This window comes from Phocoena sinus, chromosome 4 (assembly GCF_008692025.1).
Source record: "Phocoena sinus isolate mPhoSin1 chromosome 4, mPhoSin1.pri, whole genome shotgun sequence".
Classification (NCBI taxonomy): Eukaryota; Metazoa; Chordata; class Mammalia; order Artiodactyla; family Phocoenidae; genus Phocoena; species Phocoena sinus.
The window spans coordinates 113228264-113248674 of NC_045766.1; the positions used below are offsets into that span (position 1 = coordinate 113228264).

Genomic DNA, 20411 nt, shown 5'->3' on the forward strand with positions numbered 1-20411 from the left:
TGCAACCTGCAAATACACACTAGTAGGCAGCTTGGGTGCTGGTGGGGTCATGCTTTACTCTTCCATTTCTCGAATGTCAGTCACCTTAAAATCCTATTTATTTTGCCTTTTAAATATTTCTCAACTCTCAACACCTGTCTTATCTTCTTATCACTGCTTTATTATCTCTCGTGCAGTGAAACTTAACATCTAACCAGTTTCCTTGCCTCCATCTTGTCCCATAGAATCCATCCTTCATACAACAGGTACATTGACCTAAAATACGAATCGAATTGTATTAGTTCCATTCATGAAACATTGTCAGGCTTCCCATCTCTCCAGATAAGGTTCAAAGTGCTTAAATGCTGCTGTGCCTGGCTACTTAGTCCCCTCTTGCTACTCCCTTCAGGGTAGTAACACTGTATTGTTTACATATTTTTTCATGTAAATACCACCATGGAGCTTCCGTCTGGGCTTTTCTTTGTGTTAGTCCTTTGGTCTAAAATGCTCTGCCCCCACTGACCCATCTTCTACTTGCTAATTACTCCTATCCTTGGATCCAGCTTAGGCAGGCATCTTGCAGGAAGCTTTGCAGGCAGTGTCAGGTTAGGTATGCACATTCATGGACCCGTCGCATGCTGTTGCCACCCTTATTGCATTTCAATATCTGCCCCATTTGACTGTGAGTTCCTTACAGGCACACTTTATGTACTTCACCTTCTTAGTCTTGTTGCTTATTGCAGTCTTAGGAGCATCCTTGGTGCTCATGTAACATTTTCTGTCTGAGCGAATCAAGGGCTGCCCTGATATATACCAGCTGTGGTATCCTGGGCAAGTCACTTAACTTCTCTGAGTTTTAGTATACTCATCTGTTGAAAAAAATGAATGTACGTGGACTATAAACGTCAAAGATGATAGAAAAGTTTTAAAAAGATAATTCACAAAGTATATTCTCATAAAAGTGGTTTGTGGATTATGAAATGCTTATGCAAAATGATGGTTGTTATGATTATTTTTCTCATCTCTTCTTTCAAAACAACTAAAAACCCATTAGAGTCTCAGTAATATTTACTTTGACCATAGAGATTTGAAATTTTTAGTTGCTGATTAATGTAGAATTTGGTAATTGTTTTGCTTTTCTGCAATTATAATTTTCTGTGATTCCTTGATATTGAGGTCTGTCAAAATCAGCCCTCAGGGGCTTCCCTGGTGGCGCAGTGGTTGAGAGTCCACCTGCCGATGCAGGGGACACGGGTTCGTGCCCCAGTCCGGGAAGATCCCACATGCCACGGAGCGGCTGGGCCCGTGAGCCATGGCCGCTGAGCCTGCGCGTCCGGAGCCTGTGCTCCGCAGCAGGAGAGGCCACAACAGTGAGAGGCCACAACAGTGAGAGGCCGGCGTACCGAAAAAAAAAAAAAAAAATCAGTCCTCAATATTTTTTTTTTGCTGCTGCTTTAGGAAATGTTCTGTAGGGTAGAACTAACAGTCTTTTCTGATAGACACACATGGATTCAAAAACTGAATGTACAAGATGTTAAATCTCTGATTCTCAGTTTTCTCCTCCGTAAAGGGGAGTAAATATGTCTCCCTCATAGGATTTTGTGGAGATTAAATGAGCTAGTAAATATGAAATGCTTAGCACATTGTGTGAAGCATTTAAATGCTCAGCAAAAGGAGAAGCAATAAAGGTGATATGAAGAAGGCAGAAGAAGAGAAGGAGTCATTTCAGTCATGTGTCTTTATATGTGTATGTATCAGGACTTTATGTAGCTTTAGTGCTCTTAGCTGCTTATCACTGGCTGTATAAAAAGATTAAAGTCTGAGTCATGTATGCATCTCCCATTATACTTTATATAGACACACAATAAATGCTTTTCAATAAACAATGACTATCAAGGTTTCTGTAATTGTGGTTTAAAAAAATGTCAATTTTTATTCTAATTGCTTCAAGAAACAGAAAAAAAGTTAGGTATAACACAAAAAAATCTACATTAGGTAAAAATACTTTTTTGTCTTTATTAATTGTGTGTATTTGATATGCATTTGAGACCAAAATAGTTTTTTTATTAAACAGATCCATAATTAACATGATTCCCTTTGATCTTTAAACATAATTATTATCCCCCCTTATACGTTCAATGCTGCTAAATTTCCTGATAAAATGAATAATATTGAATCCCTTCACTGCACCTTCCATAAATATAATCCATATACTGGACCAGTTGAAACTAGAGATAAAAATAATGTGGATAGATTGTCCCCAGTAATAACTTCCATATAATTTAAAACTTTAATAGTCTTGAAAATTAATCAGAAGGCATAGTCCATTAAAAGAAATGTGCATTTGTGCATTGGACATTTTCTAAGATGTGAAATGGCAACTTTGAAGTTTACCAAACCACATGTTAATTTCTGCAACAGAACACTGCAACATGTCATGTGCATGGCTTTTTTTTTTTTTTATGGACCACTATATAATTATTTCAGAATGTAGAATTAAAATTTAAGTGAAAATTAAGCAATGTAGCTTACTGTGGATTTTATTGCCGGTAGTGAGGGATAAACTTGCATTCAAAAACAAACTCTGGGGGAAAGAAAGCCTGTTTTGTAAATTTGTAATTCCCGTAAACAGGCTTCACCAGGCTAAAGCTTTCTATCAGCATATGAGATCTGATAGAGGGTAAGAGTCATCTGACTTTTTAGAGCTGGTATAATATCTAGACAGAAAAGAAGTAATGAGAGAAAAAACTGGACCCTTCAGTTCTGAATTTCCTTTCTTTGATGTAGACTTCATTTAAATCATTTGTTGGAACAGTGTGCTTAAATTGCTGATTTCAGAAAAGCTGGCAGTATAATAGTACATTGTTTCTGACCAATAACATGGTTATTTGAGTCAAAGCCAAAACTAATAGTGTCAGGTGGCCCTTTTGCAGGTTCAAGTCAGGTTTACTATAATCCAAGTTTTAGTTAAGAACTGTGAATTCACTATTATGAAATGGTAAGTAAAGTGTTTCAGATTTAAAAAAAAAGGACTGTGAGTTCAACGTTTTGATGAAACACATATTCCAAGGCCCCCAAAGCTTTACTGGATGACTTTAAGAACCTTGATATGTGTGTGAACATGTCTGCCACACTCTGACAAGATATGGCAGACTGGTTCTTTGGGGAATGATTCTTCATCACACATGGCAGCAATCCACAAAGGCCCAGTAAAGTCAGCGGTACTAGAGTAAACAGTGCTTCAGGGATTGGGGTACACACACACACACACACACACACACACACACACGCGCGCGCGCGCGCGCACACACAGTGTCATATATAAATTTACCACCTCCTATATGTATGTATTGCTACACTCAATGTTGAACTCGAGTCTTATTCAGAATGCCTCCCTTATAGGATTTGTTGTGGGTTTTGTGTTTTTGTTGTTGCTTGTTTTGTAGTTAAAATAATGATTTTAAAAATTTAACTGAAGATTTGAGGAGCTAATGAGAATAAAAAAAAAAAGATTAGTTATTATAGAAAGAAAACCCAAAAGACAATGTATGATTGAAGACTTTTAAAGAGTCAGTATTGCCAGCTGAGCTCTTTGTGAACAGGCTGAAAGTCAAGTGCTATCATTCAAGAGGTTTAATGAAGCCCCACTACAGAATTTAACAAGAGAATGATTTGTGAGAATGGCTTCCTCTCCTAACTGTTCTGATCCAGTGGCATAAATAGGATGCCGAGCTCCACTCCTGCTGGGTTTTTTTTATGCTATTTGATTTGATTGAGACCCAGCAGCATTATGGCCTATGATTCTTTTCCTTTTTTTTTTTTTTTTTTTTGTAGAAAGGATAAAGTAAAGAACTTCTTGTATTCTTATAGCCTTTCAGAAATAGTCATTTTAACCCTAATGACTGTTGAAGATGTGACATTCTCTTAGATTTCTTTCACTTACTCATGAAGGTTTTGGGTTGCTTTTAGTTATTTCAAACAAACTGATAAAATCTTAAAAATTAATCAAAAGAAAAAGCAATTCTCCACCTAGCCTTCCTACAGACAACTTGAAACACTCTCTTAATGTTTTCTGCCAAGCAAGTATTTGAGGAAATAAGAAGAGCAGTCAGGTACAAGAAATAATTGATACATAAGATGATTCTGTGACAAATAATGACACAATACCACACTAGTAAATAGCACATCATGGGTCTTCCGTTATGTTCTGAGCTTTACTGTGATTTATTCATCTACATAACAGTGGACAAGTTTCTCTCGTTGCTCAGTTACATAGATGTATAACTTAGCAACTGTCTTTAGCAACCTACATTATGAACTAATGACATCATCCTGGAAATATGTAACCGAGTTGTGTGGATCTACACAATCTGCATTACTCAGCCTGAGAATGAAATTTGAATGAAATAAATTAGATTTTTGCTCTAGTCATTAATGGGTAGCTCGTTTTAAAACATTAGATTCATTACTGACGATCTCACATAACTTTAAGAATTGGAATTATTTTGTGATATTGTGTATGATTTAATGTAAAAGAATTAATTCTAAGTTAATTTACATTGATGTATCCTATTTTGTCCAGAATTATTAGGACATAAAGTGATTGAGGTAAGTCATTGTTTAAGAGAGAATAATCATAAAGAGAATAATTTTAGACTAATTGACATCAAGGACACCCTTTTCTTATGATGAACCCTGGGTGAATTAAATATGCAAGATAATTGAAAAATGGTCTTTTTATGCATCCATATGTATCAGATTTTATTATTTGCTTGCTATCGTTTTAAATATTTTATAGGTATACACAGAATTGAAAATTACACTGAACAGTATTCATCCTTATAGATTCACAAATCATTTCAGTATATTCCAAACATTAGGGTCATCATTAGAACAGTTATACCAGCAGCAGCTGGTGTCCTTTGAGCCTTATTTCAATAATTTCAAAATATAATATGCTTTTTATTTCATTTTTTAAAAGATTCTGTATAAATTGGAAGTTACTACCTTTTAATATCATACCTAAAGTTTGCAAAACTGATTAAAATACCACGAGCACTTTAATTTGCTTTTAAACTGTTATTCTCAGGACTTGATAAATAATGTGCCAGTATAAACACACCTGTAGAAAATACTAAAATAAGTATAAGACAAAATGTAGCTGAGTAATTGCTTTAAAACAGAATTATGAGAGTAGGAAAATCCATAAATGGTTGTTAAGGTTAGCTTTAGCTGTAGGACATTTATTTTGTGCGGTCAGTGTTATTAGGAGAAAATTTAGAGCATTGCACAACTAAAACTGATAGAAACGACCATTTTACAAAGGTGCTTTTAAAAAGTTAACATTGTGGATTGTAGAATAGTCATTTCAAACAGTGTTCTTTTTAGGTCATTAGTAAAGAGATGAGGTGTGCTCTTGTGTTTTTCCTTAGGTTTTTTATCCCCCCCAAGTGTACTAAATGACTAAACATAATTGATGATCAGTAATTTTGGCCTGATTTAGGCTTCTTGGAAATAATGGTAAATTACATAATTCCAGTGCTGGATTGTTGAGATTATGAATGTTAGACATGGATGGGGGCTCTGTTTTACAGATGAAAAAACTGAGGTCAGAGATGTCTTTATAATGTATAGCAAACTGTGAACATATACATTTGATACTTGACTGCATGCATTTGACATTTACGGTAGTTGTCCTAAAAGGTTGCATCATATCATCTTTCGGAGATGGAATTGGCTGTCTGGACATTGTTTTTTTTTTTTTTTAATGAGAAAATAAAATATAGCATGAGTCATTTCGTCCCCTAAAACCTTTTTATATGTTTGAAACATGCCCATATGTGAAGCAGATTATGTACCCATGTTAATTTAATATATTAATACATATTGTGCATTTAAACAATATCTTTTTTGTTAAGGTATAATTGACATATAACATTATATTCGTTTCAGGTGTACAGTATAATGATTCTATATTTATATATACTGCAAAGTGACCAGTGCAGTAAGTCAAGTTAATATCCATCACCATATACAAAGTTAGAAAATTTTTTCTTGTGATGAGAACTTCTAAGATTTACTCTCTTAGCCACTTTCAAGAATGCAGTAGAGTATTACTAACTATATTCCCTATGCTGTACACTAGATCCTCATGACTTACTTATTTTATAACTTGAAATATGTAACTTTGACCCCCTTCATCCATTCCATCTACTCCTCACCCTCACCTTAGGCAATCACCAACCTGTTCTCTGTCTCTATGGACTTGTTTTTTTTATTTTAAATTCCACATGTAAGTGAGATCATTTGGTATTTTTCTTTCTCTGTCTGACTTACTTCACTTAGCATAATACCCTCCATGTCCATCCATGTTGTCTCAAATGACAGGATTTCCTTCTTTTTATGGCTGAGTAATATTCCATTGCGTGTGTGTGTGTGTGTGTGTGTGTGTGTGTGTATTCATTTAGTTAGTTAGTTTACATTTCTTTATCCATTCATCTAGTGATGGGCATTTCGGTTTTTTCTATATCTTGGCTATTGTAAATAATGCTGCAGTGAACATGGGGTATGTATATGTTTTTGAATTCGTGTTTTTGTTTTCTTTGGATGCATACCCTAGAGTGGGATTGCTAGATCATATGGTAGTTCTATTTTTAATTTTTTGAGGCACCTCCATATTGTTTTCCACATGGCTGCACTCATTTACATTCTCACCAACAGTGCACAAGGGTTTGCTTTTCTCAACATCCTTGCCAACATTCTCATTTCTTGTCTTTTTAATAATTATCCATTCTAAGAGGTGTGAGGTGATGTTGTGGTTTTGATTTGCATTTCCGTCATGGTTAGTGATGTTGAGCATCTTTTCATGTGCCTATTGGCCATCTATATATCTTCTTTGGAAAAATGTCTATTCAGATTCTCTACCCATTTTTCTAATCAGATTATTTGGTATTTTGCTATTGAGTTGAATGAGTTTTTAATATATTTTGGATATTAACCCCTTATCAGAAATATAATTTGCAATTATTTTCTCCCATTCAGTAGGTTGCCTTTTCATTTTGTTGATGATTAACTTTGTAAATAATTTCTTATTGAAAATTATTTTGCTTAGGTCATGGAGCCAAAAGATTTCAGAACCAAATTTACATTAGAATAAGATTTAACACTTTTTAAAAATTTTCAAACAAACAAGTCATGCACGGTAGTAAAAATAGCAAGGATTTAAAGAGCTGAACAGACCTGAGCTCCAGTCTGCCATGTCTTACCTGATGTGTGACCTTAAGAAAATTACTTAATTTTCACATTTCTCCCTTTGCAAAACTGGCATATTGAACTCTTTTCTACAGAGTTGCTGAGAAGTTTTCTAGTGTATGATCTGACACATAGTTAGCTAACATTGATGGCTCTTTACTAAACTGAGATGTAGAAAGGTTATGTGATTTATGCAGGATAGATCTGATTAATTTTGCAGAGAATCTTGATCCAAAATTGTTTAATTTTATCATTATTGAATAATTTTATCATTATGCCATCATGTACCTTAACGCTGACCCTCCATGAATTATGCCATTTGAAGGTAAGGGTTCCAGATTTTCAACTAAACAAATTCTTGAGCACCTTCTATATATAAAACAATATGCTAAGTAAGCACTGTGAAGGATTCACAGATTATGAGACACGGAGCCTGCCTTATTGGAGCTTATTACAGCCTATTGATAAAGAGAGATATGCATAGATGTCTACAGCATCAGCAGTATATGAAAAGTAGATTTGAACAGATAGGCCAGGGAGGAAGAAAGTGCTTTCAACTGGACGATGGGGACATTATTGTCATTTGTTCATTCTTTCAACAGATATTTACAATGTGAATAATGTCCTCAACTTGATAAGTTCTAGAGAAATGATGGCAAACAAAATGGTTAAATACTTGCCCACATGGAGCTTATAGGCTAGTTTAAGAGACAGACATTTATAGAATAATCACAAATGTATAATTTAAAACTACAGTAAGTGCTCAAGGAGAAAAGTTGAGGTTGCTGTGAGAACATATAGCATTCCGATAAAATTTAATATCAAATTTAGAGGAAGCTCCTTGAAGAGGTATTTTTTTTTTTGAGCTGAGTGCTAGGGTGAGTAGGAATTAAAAGGGGAGGATCCCAGGGCACAGCATAAACAGAACCGGAAGTAAGATGGAGCAACATGTACTCGAGGATGAGAAGAAAATCTATGGGGCTAAGATAGGGCGCTGGAGGAAGGGAAGGGATATGAGAAGACACCAAAGTTACATAACGAGGCCATGTTCGAGATTTTGCTCTCTATTTTAAGAGCAATGGGACCATATTGAAGGGTTTTAAGCAAAAATGTACTATAATCAGATTAGTTTATTTTTAATCATTGTGGCTGAATTGTGAGGTTGGAATGGAAAAAAGCAAGACATTAGTTCGGGTGAATGCTGGTGGATAACTTGTCCAAGGTGGTGGCAATAGAGATAGAAAGAGGTGGATGGAATGGAGAAAGAGTTATGAAATAAAAGCTGTGGAATTTGGTAATGAATTGTGTATCTCTTGGAAGAAGGAGAAGAAAGATCTAGGTTTCTGGCTTTCTAAGTTGACTTCAGGAGTATTATCACCAAAATTATGATCCTGAGATCCTACGTCTGGTGGCATACACGTTATCATAGATTGCTGGGCAGCTGCATTTCAATCTCAGACTCTTTAGCAGGCAAATAACTAAGCTGCACCATTTCATAACTGCTTTTGGGGACAGTGGGGACATTTGTAGAAGCAGAAGGAAAAGAAGTATATTAACTTTTTCTGAGTACCTGTAATATGTCAGGCACAGTGCAAGGTATTTTGTGCAGATAGCAAGATTTCTCAGTCCTGGCACTATTGACATTTTGGGTTGGATCATGCTTTGCTGTGGGAAGCTGTCTTGTGCGTTGTAGGATGTTTATCAGCATCCCTGACCTCTGCCTAGTAGATGCCGGAAACACCCCCCCTTCAGGTGTGACAATCAGAATTGTCTCCAGAACCACTGATCTAAAGAATAAAGTGAGATATTTGAGTGGAGGGGAAAAGTTCATGGTATTTTATGTATCCATTAAATATATTCTAAAAATGTTCCTCTTAATCACTCTATTTTTATGTCTGAAAAGTTGAAAGATGTAATGACAGGCTTTTATGTTAAACGCAGTCTTTTCCCTAAAAAGAAATCATACCGAGTATTAAAATATCTTGAGGGTTTTTAATTGTTAGAGATATTATCATTCATGAGTATCTATGCATAAAATTTCTCTGGTGTAACAGTGACTGGGATTTGTCAGTTCAAATGTAGATACTTCACTCCTTAAAAATTTGAGTGTTCCTCTGTTTTAATAAAAATGTGTTTCTTCTCAAAAAAATCTTGTAACTCATTACTTTACTCCATTCATATTCTTCTGGAATGTGGTATTTACAATTCTAGTCTGTCAGATTTGTTAATTGAGCCCTGCTTTTCAAAAAGCACTGTGTATGAGAATGAAAAACATCACATCAATTTAGGGATTCACTGCAATTTAGCTACTAATAATGAAAATGAATATCTATGAATTAGCAGAAGAATTCCATAGTCAGGGTGATTTCATCTGTAGCCCATTTAAGAAAGGTGCTGTTCTCTGATATTTGCTAGTAGGATTGGTCCTACTGTTTGTAAATTTGCTTAACTATGAAATATTCTATAGGGCCATTCTAAGAGTTTAGAATACTTAAATTATTTTAGACCCAAATACTGTGAAATCTTCTGTCATTACAGTACAAATAATTGTATAGCCCATTGCTAATAGTGAAGAATCTCAGGACTTTAACTTGTAAGGATAAACTCCAATATTTTTGCCACTATGCTTCAAACATTGAGATTTCAATGTGGAAATACCAAAATTGTAATTTTAATGTTGTGCTAATCATGCAAATATTTTACTTTCTTGGAATTTTCTATCTCCTGGATTTATCATATGAGCTATGTGTACAAAGTACTTCATCAACTTTAGGTAATTTTAACTGAAAAGAATATTTTCCAGGACATTTTCTACTAGAGTATACATTTGGGTATGCATAATCTGAAGGAAAAATATTGGAAGCAGAGGGGTATATCTGTTGTCTTGCTTTACCTCTGAACTTCCAGAGTCTTAAAATCATAGCGTAGAAAGCACTTTAAGAGTCAGCTACTCTATTTCTTTACCAGACAGCGTTATATAGCTAAACTGTTGTGGCCAAATGGAAACAAATCCCATTTTTAAAGACCTCTAGAGACATCACAGTTGGCAACCAATTCATGGTTCAGTGACCTTTACTGTTAACTGCTTCTTTTCTATACTTTTCCTAAGTCGTTCGTGCTATTATTTAGGCCCATTATCTACTTCTCTTCTGGCCTAAGTAGTTATTAAGATTGGCTGGTCCCTGTATTTATTAGACATAATCTGAAGACTTCTTAAGTATCTGTCCAGCTAACTTATTTTCTCAGACCAAAAAAAAAGCCTCTTCCTCCAGCTTCTGTATAATTTTTTCAAACATGTATCATCTTTCTGACTCATGTCTCCTGAATATGACAAGGAGATAGAAGAAATGAGTTTTTCTTTCTCCTTTCCTCCCTCCCTCCCTTCTTTCCTTCTTTGCTTCCTTATTTTCATTTTTGTTTCTTTTCTCTCTTAGCTTCTTCTCATTTATACCTAGAAATTATTGTCTGAACAATGTACATTCTTAGAATAAGATTTCAAACTAATTAGATGGTCTGGAGCCCTTTGATGGCACATTCAAATGAGGAAGAAAATCTCTTATTCTAAGTGTGTGTATGTGTGTGCGTGTGAGAGAGAGAGACGAGAGAGACGGAGAGAGACAGAGAGAGAGCAAGAGGCTAAATTCTCCCAAACTTTTTGAACAGTTCTTTTTCTAAAAACTGTTAGTCAAGTGTATAATGTTTGTATATCTCCAAATATTTGGAAGAAAGCTATTCTTTTTTTTTTTTTAGACTCAAAAGAGAACCAGAGTTTTATAAAATTATATAATTAACGTGTATTATGTATATGTATTATATATATATATATATATATATATATATTTAGACTTCGATTAACTTCCCTTCCTCCCCCACCCAACCCCAAGAAGATAAAATCTAGGTGAAAACAGTATGCTTTGTATACAAACTCAACTTAGTGGCAAATTCTCTAATCCCTCACCCCTTTCCAAACTCCCTCCAATATAAGGAAATTTAAAGCTGTTCCTGGAGATGGATTGTAATCTGCACAATGTTGCAATGTTAAAAAAAAAAAAAAGAAAAACTAGTAAGGTTTTTTCCTCTTAAAAATATATATTTATTTTTTAAAGTTTTTTTTTACCTTCCTATTTGACACATTTACCTTAAAAAGTATTTTTTGTTAAGATATTATTCTCATGCTTCAAAAGAGTAGTATTTTATTCAATTTATAGTGAGATCAAGACAAGAAGTGATTAAAATTGGTTCACCCTTAAGAAATGATTGCATTACATTTTTTCCCCAAAAAGGTGAACTTTGTAAGAGCCTTTAAGTCTGTTTTCTTCTCACTTGTTAGTTTCCCATGTCTTTTTAAAACTCTAGCTAAATATTCTTTAAAGATTTTTAATGTCATGAGGAATTCTTTAAAACTATTTTTATGTGTAGGTAGTAATGATTTTAGATTAAACAATTTATAACAGTTTAAATGTAAAATCAAATAGATTCTGTGTCCTATTGCATATAGTTCTCCCCAAACTGATTAACTAGTAGGGAAATTTGTACAGACATGGATTTAGTCGAGAGACCTGGAAGACAGCCTTTGGTTAGTCATCCGTGACCTTGAGAAAGTTATTTAACAATTTAGGTTCTCCGTTTTCTCATGCAAAAAGATAGGGTTAGACTGATAAGTTCTAAGGTCACTTCCAGAGCTAACATTTTATTGTTTTATTGTTTTATTAGAGATAGAGACAGGCTTTTCGTCTTTCTTAGGGAGAAAGGGGAGCTGGGATAGAGGTGCTCCCAGCCTTTAAAGCAGAAAAAAAAGATGAGACGAGTTACGTGGAGGGTGGGAGTGAAGCAGCCCATAAACCAGGAGCTTTAGAGGATAATGAATGAAGAGGATCCAAATGACTCTTGTTTTTTCTAATTCTTTCTGGACTTTCCTAACTGGACAGTAATAGGCACTGCCTGTTGTGTAGAAGATCTCCGCTTTCTGTATGGAAAAAAAAATCCTTTGACCTGACCCTGAGAGAAATACAGAAAAGGGGAAATCTGAGAAAAACTTAAAGAAATTTCTATCATTTATTCTCCAGAAGAGAAAATTTGGGATGATAATTTTCTTCAAATGAGAAAAAGGATTTTATTTGGAGGGTATAAATGGCATTTATTTGTTTACTGAAAGTCAAACAAATGAAATTGTGATGGGCAGGTTTTCATTTAGATAAGAAGAATCACTTCCTGATAATCATGGTTGTTAAAAGCTTAAATGATCATTCAGGATAGGGTCCTCTCAAAAACCTCTGATGTTTTAGGAGCTTCTGTGTTAGATGTTGTTTTAGATAAGTTTTAGGGTCCTTAATAGACTATGAAAAACCTTACAGTTATCAATTGTCATTGATGTGACATGCAACTGCATTAGCCTAACATTCTTTTCTGTGTGTGTGGTACGCGGGCCTCTCACTGTTGTGGCCTCTCCCGTTGCGGAGCACAGGCTCCGGACGTGCAGGCTCAGCGGCCATGGCTCACGGGCCTAGCCGCTCTGCGGCATGTGGGATCTTCCCGGACCGGGGCACGAACCCGTGTCCCCTGCATCGGCAGGCGGACTCTCAACCACTGTGCCACCAGGGAAGCCCAGCCTGACATGCTTAAACACACTGGATTTTAATTAAAAGATTCAACTGCTATGGTTCAATTGCTGGTAAAACCTATAGGCAAGGGAAAAGTGCTTTTTAAAATTTTAAATGAGCTGCTTCCCAGTGATTTTTTTGGTTTCTAACATGTAAAATATTTTTGAAACTGTTTTAAGAAATTTTAAATTACTGAAAATACATGACTAGAAACTATTTAGGAATTATTCCTTTGATCTCCTGACTTCAAATAAGGCTTGATTTTAACTGCATCAGTCTAATGAGATCAAATTTATTTTCAGATTACCCAAAAGATAATTTTATGACTTTTTGTTTTCTCAAAGCAAAGTTCTGTTGCTACAGTTGTCAGGTTCTCTCTCTTGTAGTTTCTGAACATTTCTTCCTGTCATTTAGAAGACATCATCTTTAAGGTTATGAGAAATGTAAGCAAGTCCCATCCTCTGTTCGTTTTCAAATCTGGATAACATAGTTATGCTCTGATAAACATTATGCCTGAGCAAATGAGAGTATGCTTTTTTTAACTTTTCTTGCCTGCGTGATTGAAAAGTTATGCTTAGACTTTTTACCTTAGAGTGAAAAGTAGACAATTTACTTCACTCACGTTAAAGGGAACGTGTGAGTTAAAATGTGCTTTTGAATTACCTTTAAATTTTGCATATGTGGTAACAATAGGCAAGAGAACTCCTCTCTCTATTTTAAAACTACCATTTCACAGCAGCAGTGCTTGGCATAGTTCATTTATTTAAAGTACCGGAATGTATATCAAGTCTAATTAGTTGTGACTTGCTGAAAGACATGGACATTATTTATTTGAGTAGAATATATTGTGGATGTCTACTGGGCTATTATGAAAAAGCTCTGCATTTGACAGTAATTACCTTTGTTTCTAAAAGAGCAAAACAATTGCTTTCCAGTTTTTAAATATGTAATACATGAGCTTTCTATGTTAAAATACCCAATGTTTCAGCATTGAAAACAGGTAATGTGATTATAACTTTATTAGATAGCGTTATAAAGTTTTCTCTGTTTCCATAATGTGTTTACATATTTCCTGTGTGTTTTCTCAATTAAAAATATGCAAGAATTCAAATATAATACCTTTTTTTAACCGTGCTACTCAACCTATGGTCCTGTACCAGCAGCACGTGGGTTCTGCAAAATCCCTGGTCACACTTCTGACCTATACAATCATAACCTGTATTTTAACCAGATCTTAGGGTGATTCTTATGCTTATTAAAGTATGAGAAGCGTGGGTTTAATAGAATATCACTGACAGCATGAACCTTTTAAAATTAATCTGATGGTGGAGTTACAGGATTTAATACTTCTTTATCTTTGATTAAGATGCTTGATTTCTATTCTCTGTAGCATTAGCAGTTAAGATTTATAGTGTGTTTTTAAACCCATTACATATATAGTTATCTAATCCTGGTAGCAAAATGTAAAGTCATTGAAAAGTGTTTTATAATTTCATAGCTATCATTCGTTGTAGCTCTGCCATTTAATCAAAGTAGAGATTTTAAGATTCATTTCTATTTTTCTTAAATGATTTATGATGATGCTGGAAATGCTAACAAATATTCATTCATGGACAGTATGAGCCATGTATCCAAATATTAATGTGTTCTTCATTTTATTTTAAAAGAACGATCATTGTTAAGTCAAATCTTATTACTTTTTCTGTTTCATTTTCTGTTTATTTTTATTTATTCCATGTTTTCTTTTTTTGTTTCGTTTTAGTTGGGTCTGGTAAGTTGACATTTTATTGGCCATCTTCTAATCATCGTGTCACTGTGACTGGAACTTCTCTTCCCCTTTCCATCCATACCCTTCCATGTCCTTCAACCAATCAGCCTCCATGTTTCACTTGTCATTGGCCACAAAGACAGACTGCACAGAATAAAGTCTGCAGGAAATATGGGTAACTGTGACAAAGAGTAAAGGTAATGGGGTTGCTAACTTTATGTCTTATTAAATGATGTGTGATCTGCATCCTTTTATTTTTTCTCTTTTTAAATGAGTGATAAAATAAGTGATAGGACTTTATCTTAAGTACTATTTCAATTTATATCTCACAAGATAAACGCATGAAGAAAAATAGGTGCCCAGAGGACAGTTTGGGTTTGGGGGATCCAAAGTATGTTTATGAATCCGTGTCTGTCTTTTTGTAACTGTTATTCAATATTAGTCATTAAAAGTCCTGCTGGTGAATAACCTTGCACTTAGGGCTGTTTGCATTCATTTTCATTTCTATGTGTCAGAATCGTTTCATTTTATGTAAGAAATAACCACATGATGTGTCTAAAATTTATCAAAGTTTGCTTTGATGAACAATTTGTCCTCATATAAATAAAGGTTTCTAAGTACTTTCATGATCAGTACTTTGGGGAAGGTCCATTCACATACTTTAAGGATGCTGGAGCGCCATTTTTGGAGAATTTTTTATGGTGTTCCAGGGAAAAATTTTGACCCTAAAAGAATCTCTCTATGTTTTAAGTTAAAAAGTTATACACATATTATAAAGATGTCATTTCATACTAATACAGATAAGAGGATGGATTGTTCAATAATGGTGATGCAATAATGAGCTATTAGAAAAAAATAGCTTTCTATATATGCAAAAATATAGATGGATTAAAATTTAATAAAAGCAAAATACAGGATGAAAATAGAGTGAATATTTGTATAATTTCATATGTATTATGTAATCTATTTTATATAATTTTACTGATAGAACAACACAAATGACTAGATTAGAAAGACTTTTAATAAATGGAAAAATATATCTATGACATTTTTGAGAAGTGGATAAAATTTTAGCTTATCCTTAGTTCTTAGAAATCAAAAAGTTAAGCACAATTTAAAAGGCAGTGTTTGGATTAGGCTGATGTTATTTGAACCACTACCTAGAGTAGAGGGACCCCCAGAAATGGCTTCAGAAGCCACTTCATTGAACCCCCTCCCCTGTCCCCAAGCTGTTATCTATTTAGGAATTAGATCTTTGTGGAAGAATTTGTTTGGAGGAGAAGTTTCACGGCTTAAGAAGACAAAAAAAGTTTGTACACCATTGAGATAGAAGGTTTTTAATCTTTTCTAACATTCCAGCCCTTATAACCCATAACCCACCCCCTGCCTTTTTATTTAGAAGGGGAATACTGTATAGCACAGGGAACTATATTCAATACCTAGGATAAACCATAATGGAAAAGAATATGAAAAAGAATGTATATCTACGTATAACTGAACAACTTTACTGTATAGTAGAAATTAACACAAAATTGTAAATCAAATATACTTCAATAAAATAAATTTTTAAAAACAGTTAAGCACAAGAACACAATATCCACAACAAATAGGATATCAATGACAAGGTAATGTGAATATAAATGTTTAACCTCACTAATATAAAAGTGCCAATTAAGAGGAGATTCGATTCTAAGTTTGGCAAGGATGTTAACGTTCAGTGTTCGTGAGGTTTGGGAGGAAAGTGAGGTTTGGGAGGAAACTGTCCTATCAGAGAGAATTTCAGTTGAAATAAACTTGAATAAAATTGAGGGGGATGTAAATCTCACCATTGTGTTTAACGGGGGAATTAGCAACAATCTAAATTTAAAGACAGTAGATTAGTTAAATAATTAAAGTAATTTGTATTTAGACCATTAAACAGTCATTCAAGTGATACTGTAGGAGAATATTTTAAAACAATATGGTACAATTCGCATGGCTGAATTATATAGGTAGCTTTTCTTTGCTTATCTAATTTTCTGTATTTTCAACACTGAACATCACATTAATCACATGATTATGTGTTTTTAATTATGGCAAGTTTAAATATCGTAGCCCTTGAAAAATAGTCCAACATTTTATCATGAACATCAGATGCATATGGTGATTGGCCTTCTCAATCTAAATAGATAAGTGATGATAGAAGATTGAAAAAGGCATATTTAATCCATTTAAAATTTTTCTTAGAGATATGTCTATATCTAATATTTAACATACATGTAGGAAAGGACTTTTTCTAAGACATGCCTCGTGGCTGATGTCATTGTTGATGTTGGCTGGAGGATATGCCTATAAGATATAGTAAATTCATTTCCAGGCAGATATCCTGTGTGGAAGGATTACTGCAGGATAAGTGTAGTTTGTATAAGAGTTTGTATCCCTTGTTCCCACATAAGTCTTTGAGGTTTGAGGAGAGCTGGCGTTTTATAAAAGAAACATGGATTCTGGCACATGTTATTAGACATGGTTCTGAGATTTAGAAAAGAGACCACCCGAAGTTTTTACTTGTCTAAGTGATTTGAGCATTTAGATTTTCCTACTCAAATTCCCTGCATATATTGGAAAGTCATCTTTTCCCATTCATTTAATTAATCACTTGGTGTTCTTTCATTGAAACAAACCAAACTCTCTTCTGGATTTGGTTTAGTATCCAGTCAGTCCTTTCAATTCCTTGGTCTGATTTCTATGTCACTTATTCCAACCCTTAACTAAGGAATCAAACGCTCCTGTATGGATGTGTGTGGAGGAAAATCCTCAGGCAATGATGCACACGCCTGTTATTATACCTGGATAATGACAGTGTTTGCCAAATTCATGAGTAAACCAGTCAATTACAATCAGAGTTTAAAAAAATTATAAGCTAGAACGTCAACATTACCAAAATTGAACCTAAACTTATTCTCCTAACTTTGTATTTTCTTCCCTATAAGTTACAGGACATTTGACCTGATTTTTCAGGTCTCCTGTAATTTTCTTGTCAAATGGTATAATTTCTACTAAACCTCAATTAAAAATAAAAAGGGAGTATAGAAGAAAGCACACTTATCTAGAAGTTAGGAGATCTAATTGCTTTCTTCAGTTTTGTGACCATGCAAGTTGTTTTACATATCGCCTTTTTTAAAGGGGCTTTACATTCCACTTTACACACATGTATATATGTGTATACATACAAATGTGTAAAGTTGATGAATGTATATATTATATATCATAAATATTTGTATATATGTCTCAGATACAATTGACCAGAAAATATTTAGCAAGAGAAAAGAGTACCCTTTCAAATACTCATCTTCATTCACAAAGAAGTCATATCCTCATGAGCAGAGAAGTAGCACTTGTGGACATAATCTGAACATACTTTTTGATTCATATTCACTTGAAGCAGTTATCCTCAGTGACTGACATAAGTAACTAAAAGTACTTTTAAGGAAAAGGTTAGAAATAATGGAAGAGTCTTAAAAAGCGGATTATCCTGTACAAACTGTTAAGTGTCTGGCTTGAAACGTTCACTTCAGTTTGAACTGAGACAAGAAAGGAGAATAATTAGGCGTTTCAGACAGCTGATAACAAATGAATTTGAAAAGTGTAAACAGTAGGTAGAAAGACTTATGTTCAGTGCACATTTTTTCCAATCATAAAGCACAGCCCCCAAACAAGCTTTTTAAATTTTTTTTTTTCAGCGAGTGACCCCATCAGCACACCTCATGTTTTCAGCTGCCATTGTTCTCAATGTAACTGACACAATTTTCTGACACTCTATTTACTGCTGGATGAAGTGGCCATTTAAGTCTGTATAAATCAAACAGTTTGGACAAAGCTGGCAGTATTTATAATGTCAGGATGAGCAGATGTTTCAAATTTGCCCTCATTTCCATATATATTCTGTTTGAACATGCCCTTGCCTATGTAAATGAAAGAGGCATTCGACTCCACTATTGCTTTAAATTCATTTCTATTCAAGTAATTGGACTGAAGATTTTAAATGGTTATAATTTCCATGGTAGCATTTCGGGAGCTTTTGAGTTTAATTAATTTTTAGGGCCTGCCTACATCAGGAGGTCCTTGTGTCTGTGATTAACATCCGTGCACCTTTAAGCAGCTCTAAATAAGAAAAGATATTTATTCATACAAATTTCAGGCATACGTTGAATGTAAATGGTCAAATTGTAGTTCAAGAATTCTTTTTAATAAGGTAGTTAATCTTAGAAGGTCAAGTAATTAAAAAGAAAAAAAACCTCTTAAAGAGCTACACGATTCCACTCTATGAATGTGCACTTAATTTAGCTTCATTTAGGTTAAGGATGAGAATTGGTACATTATGTATATCTATAGAGTACATAACAACTGGTATAAAATAACAGCAGCACTTAGGATATCAGCAAATTGTCTCAAATAGGACAATGACTCCATGCTTTTGATTCAGGGTAATTTGTTTCATCTCCTTCAGAACCTCCACATTTTGTTGTGAAACCCCGTGACCAGGTTGTTGCATTGGGACGAACTGTAACCTTCCAGTGTGAAGCAACTGGAAATCCTCAACCAGCTATCTTCTGGAGGAGAGAGGGGAGTCAGGTATGACCTTGTTCTAATATTTCAATCAGTAAAGATGAGTGCCAGATATATAACAAAAAGCAACAAATTATTTAGTCACATATCTGTTGCTTTAAGAGAACTGAGAAATCTCTGAGTGACCTAATCATTTCAGCAATAAAAGAGAAGACAAAATTTCCTACCTTGTTTTAATTCTCAAATTTTCCCTGCCTAGTTTTGTTACAGAGAGTGGTATGTAGAATAGTAATTGTTTTATTGTATAAAATTTACCTTTATTTCCAATTCAGCCACATTTTTTTTAAAACTACTTTTTTCTCAACTTAATTGCTTATAACTTTTTATTATTCAGAGATTTGTAATTATATATTAAAAGAGATTTACACACATTTAAAACAAAGATGATAATTAGTGCAATTTTTCTGAAAGCACCAGGAATCTGAAGTGTCTTCTTTGCTTCTTTATGTTTTATCTATCATATATCTATCAATTAAAAATTCATCAAACTATATGAAAGTCTCTTTAACATAGATGTCATATTGGATATAGTTCAGTATATTCTAATTCTTTGAAAACTGTAATATGTGGTCACCATTTGCTATCAAGTCCTACTCTATATATTTTTTTTTTTTTTTTTTTTTATTTAGTCTGCAATTAAAGATCGCAGCGATTTACTTATTTATTTTGTGGTACGCGGGCCTCTCACTGTTGTGGCCTCTCCCGTTGCGGAGCACAGGCTCCGGACGCGCAGGCCCAGCGGCCATGGCTCACGGGCCCAGCCGCTCCGCGGCATGTGGGATCTTCCCGGACCGGGGCACGAACCCGTGTCCCCTGCATCGGCAGGCGGACTCCCAACCACTGCGCCACCAGGGAAGTCCTCTATATATTTTTATAAACCAGAATTTTCTATATATATTGAAGCTAGAATATAGAGATTTGTGGTCTTAAAAATTAAGTTCACTATTAGGCTTCAGCTTATTAAAAAGGGAATTTTGAAACACTTTCACTTTAAAAATAATAGGAAACTTTAAAATAGTTTTTTTTTTAGATTTTTTTAAACATCTTTATTGGAGTATAATTGCTTTACAATGATGTGTTAGTTTCTACTGTATGACAAAGTGAATCAGCTATATGTATACATATATCCCCATATCTCCTCCCTCTTGCGTCTCCCTCCCACCCTCCCTATCCCACCCCTCTAGGTGGGCACAAAGCACCGAGCTGAT

At 34.4% G+C, this 20411-nt stretch overlaps 1 protein-coding gene across 10 annotated transcripts in view; it reads left to right on the forward strand.

Annotated features, from left to right (window-relative positions):
* ROBO1 (roundabout guidance receptor 1) overlaps positions 1-20411 on the forward strand; it is a 403232-nt gene that overhangs the window by 298904 nt on the left and 83917 nt on the right. For all 10 annotated transcript variants that reach the window (XM_032630727.1, XM_032630729.1, XM_032630732.1 and 7 more), the window contains 2 exons: positions 14593-14601; positions 19085-19209. In XM_032630727.1, the coding sequence (XP_032486618.1) occupies positions 14593-14601; positions 19085-19209 (134 nt within the window). The remainder of the gene's footprint in view (positions 1-14592; positions 14602-19084; positions 19210-20411) is intronic.